The 14391-nt window shown below is 47.1% G+C and overlaps 1 protein-coding gene across 1 annotated transcript in view; it reads left to right on the top strand.

Annotated features, from left to right (window-relative positions):
• ttn.2 (titin, tandem duplicate 2) overlaps positions 1–14391 on the top strand; it is a 201248-nt gene that overhangs the window by 134910 nt on the left and 51947 nt on the right. The window contains 23 exon segments of the mRNA XM_054614804.1: positions 738–925; positions 2354–2465; positions 2558–2696; positions 3390–3553; positions 3643–3794; positions 3907–4063; positions 4149–4430; positions 5014–5313; positions 5697–5990; positions 6305–8309; positions 8438–9125; positions 9222–9486; positions 9676–10002; positions 10118–10402; positions 10497–10796; positions 10884–11186; positions 11350–11625; positions 11756–12055; positions 12138–12440; positions 12736–13035; positions 13126–13413; positions 13517–13819; positions 14076–14378. Of these exon segments, the coding sequence (XP_054470779.1) occupies positions 738–925; positions 2354–2465; positions 2558–2696; positions 3390–3553; positions 3643–3794; positions 3907–4063; positions 4149–4430; positions 5014–5313; positions 5697–5990; positions 6305–8309; positions 8438–9125; positions 9222–9486; positions 9676–10002; positions 10118–10402; positions 10497–10796; positions 10884–11186; positions 11350–11625; positions 11756–12055; positions 12138–12440; positions 12736–13035; positions 13126–13413; positions 13517–13819; positions 14076–14378 (8034 nt within the window).

Below are 14391 nucleotides of genomic sequence, written 5' to 3'. Positions count from 1 at the left end.
AAGAAGAACTCTGAGCTGGTTTTCATATTCATACTCCAGGGCTGCGGTCTAAAAAGTATTTTATGAAGTATCTAAGTGTCTGCCACGATAACAGCTCTTTGGACATTTAAAGCTTGAGAGCAGCAAAGGTGTTGGTGCAATAACAATAAGCATCCGTTAAGTCCATCAATCAATAACTACAAAGTAAAAAGCTCGGATTTAACTGAAGGATTCAAGTCACACAATGGACAAAGTAACTATTGACATTGAACAGTTGAATTAATATCACACATGAATGAATTGTCAGTTTTTGGTTTGTGCGCTCTACTGAAAGGAGCTCTGGTTTCCCTCCATTTCTCACCACAGGTGAAGCAGCTTTCCCTGAGGGAGCTCTTTATATAAACTGCTTAATAGATCTTCTTAAAATGTACACAGTGAAGAATAGGAAATGATTTTGTCGTCCATTTATAATATAACTTCACCGTGCCGACCCCACGGCAGAAATGTCTGCGGTTGCATCATTATTATGTAGGTCAGTAGAAGTGGAGTCGGATTCTCTGAGAACCACGTTTGTCTTTCTGAATGCTCCTTCACATCTTTCCTTGTGATGTTTTCCATCGTAGTCAAGGAAAGGTGGTTAGGAGTAGACATTAGGTAATTAGTAGTATTAGTAATTATTTGACTTTTCGATCGTAGCCCGGACATTAAAAGCCAATCAAAATGAAGGACTCACCTGTATGAATTGTTCCTCCTGTCAGACCGTCCTCAGCCTCCGATGGGCCCCGTGGTGTTCAACGAGATCTACAGGAACTACATGGTGATCTCCTGGGACCCTCCTCTGGATGACGGAGGCTGCGCCGTGTCCAACTACATCATCGAGAAGAGAGACACCAACAGAGACCTGTGGATGCCCGTCACCTCGTCCTGCACCAGGACCTCCTGCAGGGTGGGCAGATCAGTGCTATAAAGATTCTATCGAATTAAACTCTTAACAAGAAAAGACTCAGCCAACAGCTGATATGAGATATGAAGTTTAATACACAGGTTACATTTAATCAATCCTGTGTGTGAAGCACTAAAAAGACGGGGTTTGGTTCAGTTATCATTTGTGTCCAACATAGTACAACTATAACATATACGGAGACATTGAAACACATATATACCAACACAAAGACCTTTTTCTACAACCTCGAGGTTTGATTGACATCACTTTAAATAAATGATGCGCCAAAAAATGACAGTTACAGATAACAACATAATTAGTAAAGGAATTCTTTCTGGTCCTACTGGTCAACAATTGATAAATAACCTTTAAGGTTCAACTGGCTTGTTAACGGTGATTATGCACACAGATCACATTCCACATGTTGATTTTAGAGATAAAAATGGATAAAAATCCAATGGACTCTGGTTTAATTTATTTTAATGACATATATTCTTTGCACAGACAATTTGACTAAATGAGGCAGACAGGGTCAGAGAATGATTATAATCTTAAAGATTTATAAAGGCTGAGACTGAAGATTACTTAGATCGTATCAATGCTAGTGTGATTACAGTACATGAGATTCCAGTTGTGTCCAACCCAGCTGGAACCAAATAAAACATTAACATTAAAATGAACAGAAGAGTAAAAGTTCTGAAATGTTAAATGTTGTGTAAACACATTCAGCCGTACAAGGAACCTAAACAAACTTTAGTCTAATTGGGATTTAAATTATGTGAAGAGATATTTTATAATAATAATAATAATAATAATAATAATAATAATAATATATATATAATAATATAATAATAATATATTATATTTTATATGGCTGCACGGTGGTGTAGTGGTTAGCACTGTCGCCTCACAGCAAGAGGGGCTCAATTCCCGGGCCAGACAACCTTCTGTGTGGAGTTTGCACGTTCTCCCCGTGTCAGCATGGGTTCTCTCCGGGTTCTCCGGCTTCCTCCCACAGTGCAAAGACATGCAGGTTAGGTTAATTGAAGACTCTAAATTGCCCGTAGGTGTGAATGTGAGCGTGAGTGGTTGTCTGTCTATATGTCAGCCCTGTGATAGGCTGGCGACCTGTCCAGGTGAACCCTGTCCAGGTGAACCCTGTCCAGGTGAACCCTGTCCAGGTGAACCCTGTCCAGGTGTACCCCGTCCAGGTGAACCCTGCCTTCGCCCATTGACAGCTGGGATCGGCTCCAGCACCCCCGCGACCCTTAACTGGATAAGCGGTTACGGAAGATGGATGGATGGATATTTTATATCAGCTTTCAGTACTTGATCATTTTTGCTTCGGTCACACATCTGTCCCTACCTAAAGAGCATGGAGGTCTTTGACAGTAACTCCTCAGAACTGACTCCCGCTGTCTGTTGCTCCAGGTGCCGAAACTGATCGAGGGTCGTGACTACATCATCAGGATCATGGCTCAGAACATCTACGGCATCAGCGACCCTCTTCTGTCTACAGAGAACAAGGCCAGGGACATCTTCAGTAAGTCAGACCTGCAACAGGAAACAACCAAGATGATGTAGAGGATGACGAATCCCGCAGTGTCTGATCTGTGAACTTTGTTTCCTTTACAGAGGTGCCCGACGCTCCTAAACAGCCCACAGTGAAGGAGGTCTACCACGACTCCGCCCTCGTCAGCTGGGAACCTCCTGCTGATGGAGGGAAACCAATCACAGGCTACATCGTGGAGAGGAAGGAGACCATGGCCCACAGGTAATTCTTAACCTTGGAGGAGTGACGTAGAGACGCCGTATACATCTCTGGTGTCAACCTGTCAATCAGTGTGTAGCCCCGCCCTAAAGCATCCCCTGCTTTATGGTCTGTTTGACTCTAAATGGAGCATCATTTACTAAATGAACATCATGCTGGATTGAAGAAGACTTGAAACTAGAGATTGAGACCATAAACTCATGTTTACAATGTTTACTGAGGGAATAAATCAAGAGAGAAGTAGAGTCATTTTCTCATAGACTTCTATACAACCAGAGGAGTCGCCCCCTGGTGGACAGCAGAGAGAATGCAGCTTTAACACATGAAGCTTTGTCTTCACTTTAAAGAACTGGAAGTTGAAATCTGGTATCCACGGCGTATTTTGATGGAGTATTTGTATTACCAAGTAATCTGTTAAAATAGTTCAATAATAATTTGAAAGATATCAGGAGAGTAAAGTCTTGTTGTGTACCACTGACAGTCCAAAAATCTAAGAGATTCAGTTCACAAAGATATAAAACAGAATAGCTGCATATGATCATATTGGAGAAGATTGCGTTGAACACGGGCAAAAGATTCCAGCTTTTGTCACCTCCTTACAAACTCAATAAAATATGAAACCGTAAGGCTGCAGAATAAAATCTGAACATGCTTCCCAGTGGCTCGTAGTTAAGCTGTTTATGTTTCTGCTTCCAGGTGGGTTCGCTGCAACACAGAGAGAATCTATCCGAAGGTGGAGTACTGGGTAACGGAGCTGCTGCAGGGTTGTGAGTACGAGTTCAGAGTCAGCGCCGAGAACATCGTGGGAGCCGGAGACCCAAGCCCACCATCCAAACCCGTCTTCGCCAAAGACCCCATAGGTGAGTTCCCGTCTTACAGCAACACTTCATTGTATTGCTATTACTGTATCACACTCACAACAATAATTATTTACTGTCCTTTGCAACAGTGAAACCCGGTCCACCGGTGAACTTCCAGGCCATCGACTTCAGCAAGGAGTCGGTGAGTTTGTCCTGGCAGCCGCCCACCGACACCGGCAGAGGAAAGATCTTTGGATACCTGCTGGAGTTCCAGAAGGCTGGAGAGGAGGAGTGGTCCAAGGTTAGGCGCTTGTCCAATTACTATGAAATCTGCTCTCCAGAGGATTTACTGTTTGGTTTAAGGACACCATGACCTTTGTGATATTAAACTCTTGTCATGCCGCCGTCCTCAGGTGAACCATACTCCAGAGTCCTGCCAGGAGACCAAATTTAAGGTGATCAACCTGGAAGAAGGTGCTATGTATAGATTCAGAGTTATGGCGGTAAACGCTGCCGGAGAGTCCGACCCAACTCACTTGCAGGAGCCAATCAGAGCGCAAGACAGACTTGGTGAGTAACAATCTTTGAGTACTGAACCAACTCTGGTTTAAGAAATGCTGTGTACAAATGTGATATTACTGTTTCCCCTCCTCAGAGCCCCCAGAGTTGATTCTGGATGCCTCAATGACCCGAGAGGTGAAGGCCATGGCCGGCACTCACATCTCTCTGATGGCCACCATCAATGGCGTCCCGTTCCCCACCGTCACCTGGCAGAAGAATGAGGCCGAGGTGCCTACAAGGGCCGACATTGAGACCAGCCAGACAGGCACCAAGCTGGATATGAGGTTCTGTAACCGTGGCGACTGTGGAGACTACACTCTAACTGTGGAGAACCCAGCCGGATCCAAGACCGCTACCTGCACCGTGCTGGTCTTCGGTAAGAAATGGATCAAAGTTTTCAGCCCGTATATTGAGTGTGATTCAGCACTTCTGTATTTGTTTGCTCTGAACTGTTTGGGGAGGATAATCAATTGTCACTGTGATTGATTAGATACATTTAGTAAATTCCCTTTTCAGAATAATGTTTATTGCCATGTAGGTTATTCACTTACAAGGATTCTGCATTTGTGTTTACTGCATACATTTAATACATCAAGTGGAATAAAAAAATACAGGCAAAAGTCAAGAAATAAAAGTGGAAGATTTACGATAAAATATGAAGAGGGGTCCTGGGCCTTGTTGATCCAATTGGGAAGAAACTGATTTTTGGCATGAGGTCTTGGTCCTGGTGGACTGCAGCCACCTGCCAGAGAGGAGCGGTTCAAAGAGGTCAAAAGGGTCCACCACTATCTTATGTGCCCGCCTCAGGGTCCTGGGGGACGGCAGATTGAAGCTAATCACCCTCTAAGCAGAGTTAATGATACGCTGCAGTCTGACCTCTCCCTTGGCTGTGGCAGCAGCGTACCAGATATTAAATCTGCCCAACAATTTTGTGACATTCCTCATATGTTTTTTTTTAGACAAACCTGGTCCCATCCAGCACCTCCGGGTGTCTGACATCAGGAGTGACTCCGCCTACCTGTCCTGGAAGGACCCAGAGGACAACGGCGGTGTTCGCATCACTAACTTCGTGGTGGAGAAGAAAGACGTTGCATCCACTCAGTGGGTCCCTGTCTGCTCCACATCCAAGAAACGCAGCATGACGCTGAAGCACCTGATAGAGGGCACGTCCTACATGTTCAGAGTCGCTGCTGAGAACCAGTACGGCCGCAGTGAATACGTTGAGACCCCAAAGGCCATCAAGGCAATGAACCCACTCTGTAAGTAACAGCACAGTTTACACTTGATCAGCAGACTATTGTGCATTATGTTGTTCTGAGAGTAGGTCGCAGAGTGTTTTAACAAAGAAGTAAAAACAAATAAAATACTCAAAGATAATGCTACTAATATTATTTTAAAGTGTGTGCAACAACAGAACAAAATTGACTACATTTTAGGACTCATAATTGGGTTTGATAATGGGTAAAATATTTGGTGCCAACATTTTCAATCGTCTGTCCTCAAAATCATTTGTTAATGAAAAATAAAAAAAACATTGTGAATAAATCTACTCTGGGACCAAGATTGGTGAAATATATATATTTTTTTGAATGCTCAAATTTACCAGTTCAAACCTAATTGTTTTTTTCTCCAATCTCTCCAGTCCCTCCTGGTCCTCCTAAAGACCTGCATCATGACGATGTGGACAAGACTGAGGTTTGGTTGGTCTGGAACTGGCCCGACCGCAACGGTGGAAGTGAAATCACAGGCTTCCTGGTGGAGTATCAGGAAGAGGGAGTAAAGGACTGGGACGAATGGAAGACTGTTAGCATCCCAGAGAGTCATGTGACTGGCCTTGAGGAAGGAAAGACCTACCGCTTCAGAGTCAGGGCTGAGAACGCCATTGGCCTCAGTAGACCCGACACCACTGTGCCTATCCTCTGCCAGGAAAAACTTGGTGAGATACAGGACAAAACCCCAGCACTCTATATCACCTCTATCAAATTAATTTTATGCTGGATCATGTATAATACATTTATAAATGGAGAATTCTACTGTTTGAAGTTAGAAGTTCACCAATACTTTCTGTAGCATCAATATTGGTGCAGATGTAGTTCTTGTTTTAGTCCACATCAGCAAACTAATGTCCCTTGAATTGGTATTTGGCATCAGTCAGTGAACAATGCTGTTGGTCGTTAACATTAAACATATCCTTGTTTTTAACATGAGTATAGTAGTATGGGGTAACCTTCTCTGTCTGTATGTCCACAGTGCCTCCAGTTCTCGAGGTGGACGTCAAGCTCACTGAAGGCATCACCGTAAAAGCCGGCACCACCATCAGGCTGCCAGCCATCATGAGAGGGATACCCGTTCCCACTGCCAAGTGGTCAATGGAAGGCGAGGAAATCACTAGCGAGGGTAACATCAAGATCGATACTGACAACTTCTCAACTGTGCTCAGCATTAATGAGTGCACCAGGAACCACACGGGCACCTACCTGCTCACTGTGTCCAACCCAGCTGGAACCAAGACAGCGGCCTTGAACGTCACTGTCCTGGATGTTCCCGCCGCACCCATTGGACCTGCCAACATCCTGGAGGTCACTCCGGACTCCATGATGATTGAATGGCGTCCTCCCAAGGACGATGGCGGTAGCCCTGTCACCAACTACATTGTGGAGAAGCGAGAGTCAAACAAAGAGACATGGGGAGGTGTGGGCTCTGTCGGCCTTGCCACCAAGCTCAACATTAGCCGTCTCCAGAGGGGAGTGGAGTACGTGGTTCGCATTCGTGCTGAGAACAAGATGGGCATTGGTGCTCCTCTGGAGAGCAAGCCCACTGTCGCTGAACACTCCTTTTTGCCGCCCAGCCAGCCTGGTAAGCCACAGCCCTCTGATATCTCAGAGGATTCTGTTACAATCGGCTGGACCATGCCCCTGTCTGATGGTGGCAGCCAGATCACCGGCTACATCATTGAGCGCCGACACACGGGAGGAAAATGGATCCGTGTCAACAAGACACCATGTAAGGACCTGAGGTACAGAGTCTTGGGACTGTTTGAGGGCAATGAGTACGAGTTTAGAGTGTTTGCTGAGAATATTGTTGGCTACAGCGGCCCCTCTCCCACCTCTGACCCCTGCAAGCCCTGCAGGCCTATCACAGTTCCCAGCCCCCCTGTCAACCCCAAAGTTAGGGATTACAGCAAAACCACCGCTGACCTGGTGTGGACCAAACCCAACAAAGATGGAGGCAGCCCCATCCTGGGTTACACTGTGGAAATGAAGAAGGCCGACACGGAAGAATGGAAAAAAGTGAACCTGGATGACTTAATCAAGCAGTCTGCCTACAGGGTGAAGGGTCTGGAAGAGGGTGTGACATACAGATTTAGAGTCTACGCCTCAAACATGATCGGAGATGGAGAGTCCAGAGAAATCCCAGAGTCCATCACTGCTCAGGATATCCTGATCCCTCCAGAGATTGAGATGGACGTCACCTGCCGCGATCACCTCACCGTGCGTGTCGGACACAACATCAACATCATTGGGTACATCAAGGCCCGTCCTGACCCAGAAGTGCTTTGGTCGAAGGAGGAGACAGTTCTGGAGAACAGCAAACGTGTCACCATTATTCAGAACTTCCCTGTGGTCCACCTGAAGATCAAGGAGGCCACACGAAATGACCACGGCAAATATATCCTTAAGGTTTCAAATGAGGGCGGCGAGGCCTCTTGCACTATCACACTCAATGTGCTGGACAGACCCAGCCACTGCCAGAACCTGCACACAACCTATGCCACCAGGGACTCATGTATGCTCAACTGGGAGGCCCCTAAGGACAATGGTGGATCTGAGATCACCAACTACATTGTGGAGTGCCGTGAGCCAAGCATTAGCATGTGGTCTATGATCAGCTCCAACTGCACCAATCGCAAGATCAAGACTAAGATGATGGAAGGCCATGAGTACCTGTTCCGCGTCTGTGCTGAGAACAAGATAGGCCCAGGACCATGTGTGGAGACCAAGACCCCTCTGCTGGCCATCGACCCCATTGAGAAGCCTGGTGAGCCTGAGAACTTCAGAGCCACAGACATCGGTAAGAACTACGTCTATCTGAGATGGAGGAAGCCTGACTATGATGGCGGCAGCCCCAACATCTCCTACAACTTGGAGTGCAAAGCTAAAGATGCAGAGGAGTGGGTGAAACTAAGCACCGGCAATCTCACCGACACATTCTTCCTGGCTGACAAGCGTGTTGAGAACCACACATACTCCTTCAGGTAAGTTACTACGTTCTCACTTTAAAAGTTCATTTTGATTTACAGAAATGGTGTTCTTTGAGTAATGCCCAAACTAACGTTAATTACTTAATAATAATACTGATTAATTATTATCATTTGTTATCCAGGGTGCAGACTGTGAATGAAGGAGGTGAGAGTGCTTGGGTGAAACTTGACGATATTATCGTGAGGGAGGAAATCCAGAAGCCCGTCATTGACCTGAAGCTGGCCGGAGCCCTGACAGTGAAGGCCGGAGAGTCGGTGAGGATAGAGGCCGGCCTGAGAGGAAAGCCCCAGCCTGAGGTCAAATGGATAAAAGACAAGGCTGTCGGAGACAACCCAAGAATCAGCTATGAGACTGGCACCAACTACTCTAAGTTCCTTTTGACAAAGTCCAGACGCAGCGACACTGGAAAGTTTATCATCACTGCCACTAACTCAGCCGGCACCTTCACGGCATACGCCAACGTTAATGTCCTGGACGTTCCCGGCCCAGTGAGGAACCTCAGAATCACCGGCCTTGGGGCCGACAAGTGCAGAGTGGTGTGGGATCCTCCGGAGGACGATGGAGGTTGTGAGGTTGACAGCTACATCCTGGAGAAATGCGAGACCAGGAGGATGGTCTGGTCCACGTACTCAGCCTCTGTGGTCACACCATACTGCAACGTCACACGTCTGGTGGAGAATAACGAGTACATCTTCAGAGTCAGGGCTGAGAATAAGATGGGTACCGGCCCCGCCATGGATAGCAAGCCTGTCACTGTCAAGACTCAGTTCAACAAACCTGGACCCCCAGAGGCTCCTGATGTCACCAAGGTAAGTAAAAGAATTTTGGCCTGGTATCGTTCTTGATACCAGTAGTGGTATACAACCTAGCTGTAGTCACACTATTAATACTTTTTTATGACGCAGGTGAGTAAAGATGAGATGACCGTTGTCTGGGCTCCTCCTGAGAATGACGGAGGAAAGTCAATCACCGGCTACATCCTGGAGAGGAAGGAGAAGAGGGCAGTGCGCTGGGTGCCATGCACCAAGAGCCCCATCTCTGAGAGACGCATGAAAGTCACTAACCTGATCCCGAACCATGAATACCAGTTCAGGGTGAAGGCTGAGAACGAGGTCGGCCTGGGAGAACCCAGCAAACCCTGCAGACCCGTTGCAGCCAAAGATCCCATCGGTGAGTTTGCAGTTGCTGTCACAGTTCAGTTAACGTCTTCAAAAATGTTCTTGAGATATGTGCTCAGATCAGAGAACATGTTAACAAGAGGAAGGTTAACATGTCAGAGATGGACTTGAAAGGCTTATCCATTCTGTGTTCAGTTTTAAGTATTTTTATTGAACTCTGAGTTACTGTCTCTACCTGCAGAGCCCCCTGGCCCCCCTGCATTCCTGAAGGTGGGCGACAGCACCAAGACCTCTATCACCCTGTCCTGGTCTAAACCTGTGTATGATGGTGGTGCCCCCATCATTGGCTACAGCCTGGACATGAGGCTGAAAAGCGAGGCAGACCCTGAGAAGCCCACAGAGGGCTGGAAGAGAATTGACACCCATGGCCCATTGGTGCTCACAGAGTTCACCATCGGCCAGCTGGATGAGAAGCAGGAGTATGATTTCAAGGTGTCTGCCAAAAACCAGGTGGGCTGGGGACGTCATGCCTACTTGAAGGAGGCCGTCTCCCCCAAGGAGGTCCTGGGTAAGACTGATCACCAACTAAAGCCAACAGTGGCTGTGCCTTCCATTGTATAAAACACCATGGGTACTGTTAACAACACTAATAACCTCTAAATCAATGTATTTCATGGCAACAGAGGCTCCAGAGATCGACCTGGACGCCAGTCTGAGGAAAGGCCTGTCTGTTAGGGCCGGCTGTCCAATCAGGCTTTTCGCTGTGATCAGAGGAAGGCCTGCCCCCAAAGTTACCTGGAAGCGCCTTGGTGTGGACAATGTGATCCGCCGAGGTCATGTGGACCAGGTTGACACAATGTCCTTCCTGGTCATCCCTGAGAGCACCAGAGACGATTCTGGGAGATACTCTCTGACTCTGTCTAACTCAGCTGGAGAGAAAGCTGTGTATGTCCGTGTCAAAGTCCTCGGTGAGAAACAGAATAATAATAATGACAAACTACATTTTTACAGCAACTGCCTTTAAGGTCTGATCAAATTGATTCCTAAATTCATCCTCTGCAGATACTCCTGGTCCCGTTGGTGGCCTGGATGCAACCAACATCACCAAGACGACAGCTCAGCTGTCCTGGTTGCCACCAGATAATGATGGTGGCAGCCCCATCCTCAACTACATTGTGGAGAAACGGGAGGTGGATAGGAAGACCTGGAACAAGTGTACAGAGGAGCTTAAGAAGACCAGTTTCAAGGTGACCAACATGACACCTGGCATCGAGTACTACTTCAGAGTCACAGCCTGCAACAAGTACGGCATCGGAGTTCCTCAGGACTCGCCCAAGTCTTACCTGGCTGTTGACCCAATCAGTGAGTGTCACCACAGACTGTGTGAACCAGGTTTAGCATGTAAAAATTCATTTTTTGGTTCACTTTAACAACTGTTGTGTGTTTTAGGTGAGCCTGACCCTCCGAAGAAGATGGACGTGTTGGAGATTACCAAGAATAGTGCCACACTGGGCTGGCTGAAGCCACTCAGAGACGGAGGAGCCAAAATCAACGGTTATGTGGTGGACTACCAGAAGGAGGGCGATCCCGAGGACAAGTGGACACCGTACTCCGTGGTCAAAGACATGACCATCGTGGTGGTCGGTCTGAAGGAAGGAACAAAATATAAATTCAGAGTGGCAGCCAGGAACTCAGTGGGAGTCAGTCTGGCCAGAGAGGCAGAGGGAGTGTTTGAGGTCAAGGAGCAGCTCAGTGAGTAGACCTAATCATCTTAATCAGACTATTCTGACCGACTGATACTAACGCAAATATTCAACTTTGAAGCCAGAAACATTCCCTGATAAATAAAAATGAAAAAGTTGAAATCATGTCATTAGTATCTATGTTAACTATTGGTGTTTCTTCTTCCTCCCAGTGGCTCCTAAGGTCATCATGCCCGACATTGTGACGGTAAGAGCTGGATCCAAGCTGGTGGTTGAGGCCCTTTTGGCAGGTAAACCCGCTCCCTTCTGCAAGTGGAAGCAGGGCAACGAGGACGTGCTAACCTCTGACCGCCTGGCGGTTGTAAAGACCCTGACAACCTGCACGCTTATCATCAAGAACGTGAAGAGAATGGACAGCGGCTACTACAGCCTGTCTGCCGAGAACAGCACTGGCAAGATCAACCAGATCCTCAGAGTCACCGTCATGGGTCAGTTGGAACAATGGAGGCTGTTAAAGCTGCTTGTTTCTAAACTGAAAAGATTCAACTAATAAAATGTGACTGATTAATATGAGGTGTGTCTATTTACATTAATAACTCTTTCTCTGTGTCACTGCAGACATCCCTGGACCCCCTGAAGCTCCTCTAGAGATCACCGAACTGGACATTGATGCCTGCACGCTGCTCTGGAACTCCCCACAGGAGGATGGCGGCAGCAACATCACCAACTATATTGTTGAGAAGTGTGACGTCAGCCAGGGCGACTGGGTCCCCATAAGCACGTCCTGCACCAAAACCAGCTTTAGAGTGACCAAACTGACAAATGGCAAAGAGTATGGCTTCAGAGTCCGTGCTGAGAACAGGTTTGGCATCTCCGCGCCCATCTACTCTGAGAAGATGGTTGCCAGGCATCCATTTGGTGAGTGTGAGCCAAAACATTACTTATAACCGATATTACAGCAATGACACTATTTACTAAGTGTTTTCATCTTTGCACAAAGATCCTCCCAGCGAGCCCCAAAACCTGCGGATCAACAAAGTCTTCAAGGACTTCGTCATCCTGTCATGGGAGCGTCCCAGCAGCGACGGAGGCTCTCCCATCACTGGATTTTGCATTGAAAAGAAGGAGAGGAACAGCCTTCTGTGGATGAAGGCCAACGAGTCCTTGGTCAAAGCCACCCAGTACACTTGCACCGGCCTTATGGAGGGCGTGGAGTACACCTTCAGGGTGTCGGCACTCAACCTGGCTGGACAGGGAAAACCTTGTAAACAGACAGACTTCATCACCGCTCGGACTGATATTGGTACGGTTGATTTTAACATGTTATGTTTGTGACATAGTAGTTAATTGGAAAACAAAATTACAGATACCATTTCTAAGGGACCATAACAACTATAATTCTGTTTTGTTTCCTTAAATAGCAAGACTTACTTTATTTTGAAAGGCCTAAATATTACATCTTATTTCCAGAGATCTTACCAAGTGAATTTTCATTTTTGAAATTGACTTTTAACAAGTTCACCAACCAGGGTCCTGTTCACTCAACCTTCTTCAGACAGCATAACTGAATCTACAACTCTTTGTTTATTTCCATCCAGACCCACCAGGTAAACCCGAGCCCATGGATGTGACCAAACACGGGGTCTCATTGGTCTGGAGCCGACCAAAGCATGACGGAGGCAGCAAGCTGATTGGCTACTACATGGAATACACAAAGCTTCCAGAAGAGAAGTGGACGCGTTGCAACGCTAACTGCATGAACATCCAGACCGAGAGCTACGTGGTGAGCGGCCTGGATGAGGGCCAACGGTACCAGTTTAGAGTCATCGCGAAGTCCGCCATCAACGTCAGCCAGCCATCCGAGCTGTCCGACCCCATCGCTGTCATTGCAGAGAATGGTACTCCTCCAAACAGCAAGGAAAACTGTGACTGAGAAATGAAATGATCTACATATAATGATGATTGTCCTCTCTTCTTCTCCTGTGCAGTTCCTCCTCGTGTGGACCTGGGCGTCAACATGAAGAACCTGATTGTGGTGAAAGCCGGAGAGAACATCTCCCTGGATGCTGAGATTTTCGGCAAGCCGCTGCCGAAGGTGAGCTGGAAGAGAGACGGAGTGCCTCTGGCAATTGTTGAGGGAATGAAGATGGTCCAGAAGAAACATGTCCATCTGCTGGAGCTCTTTGCCGTCACCAGGAAGGAGACTGGAGACTACACAATCACTGCTGAGAACATCAATGGCTCCAAGTACGCCACCATCAAGGTCAAGGTGCTCGGTAAGTTTGATTTGATATTATATCAATATAACATTTCATCTTAGCAAGCATTTTATGTGTACAGAAAAACAAAGAAGCTAATCTCCAACTCTTTCCCGTGCAGACAAACCCGGCCCTCCAGCCTCAGTGAAAATTGCTAAAGTGTTTGCTGACCGTGTTAAGGTGCGATGGGAGCCCCCGATTGCAGATGGCGGCTCTGAGATCACCAACTACATCATTGAGAAGCGTGAGACCAGCAGGGCCAACTGGGCCCTGGTCTCCGCCAACATCCATGGGCACGTCACTGACTGCTTAGTGGAGAAACTCATTGAGGGACATGAGTACCAGTTCAGAGTCAGTGCTGAGAACCAGTATGGCACTGGAGACCACGTCATGACCGACCCTGTCATGGTCAAGAACCCATACGGTACGTTGTCTCAAGCTTGTCTCTGCAAATTCATGATAACGATTATGTGTCATGAACGATTTGATAAACATCTTTACTAATGACTCTTCTTCATTTATCATCCAACATTCTAGCATGGCTACATTCTTGGCAATTTATAACCCTGTTTTTATAAATTTTAGTTTCTCTGAGTTCTGATTATCAGGGCCACACATTTTGCTCGTTAATGAGATAAGACAAACTCAAACGGTGGTCATGACCTTGTCTTTTCCTATAGATGTTCCGGGTCCATGCGAGCCACCAGTTATCACCAACATTACAAAGAACTCAATGACAGTGAGCTGGAAGGCCCCAGCCAACGACGGCAAGGCCACCATCCTCGGCTACATGGTGGAGAAACGTGAGGCCACTGAGCTGACCTGGGCTAAGGTCAACCGTCGGCCGGTCATCGACAGGACCATCAAGGCAGTTCAGCTGACCGAGGGCTCTGAGTACGAGTTCAGAGTCATCGCCATGAACAAAGCTGGTCTGGGCAAACCCAGCGATGCATCCAACGCAGCGCTGGCTGTCGACCCTGTCTGTAAGTATCTGCT

Source organism: Anoplopoma fimbria, chromosome 16, assembly GCF_027596085.1.
Source record: "Anoplopoma fimbria isolate UVic2021 breed Golden Eagle Sablefish chromosome 16, Afim_UVic_2022, whole genome shotgun sequence".
In the NCBI taxonomy this organism is placed as follows: domain Eukaryota; kingdom Metazoa; phylum Chordata; class Actinopteri; order Perciformes; family Anoplopomatidae; genus Anoplopoma; species Anoplopoma fimbria.
This window is presented reverse-complemented; position numbering and strand designations above follow the sequence as displayed.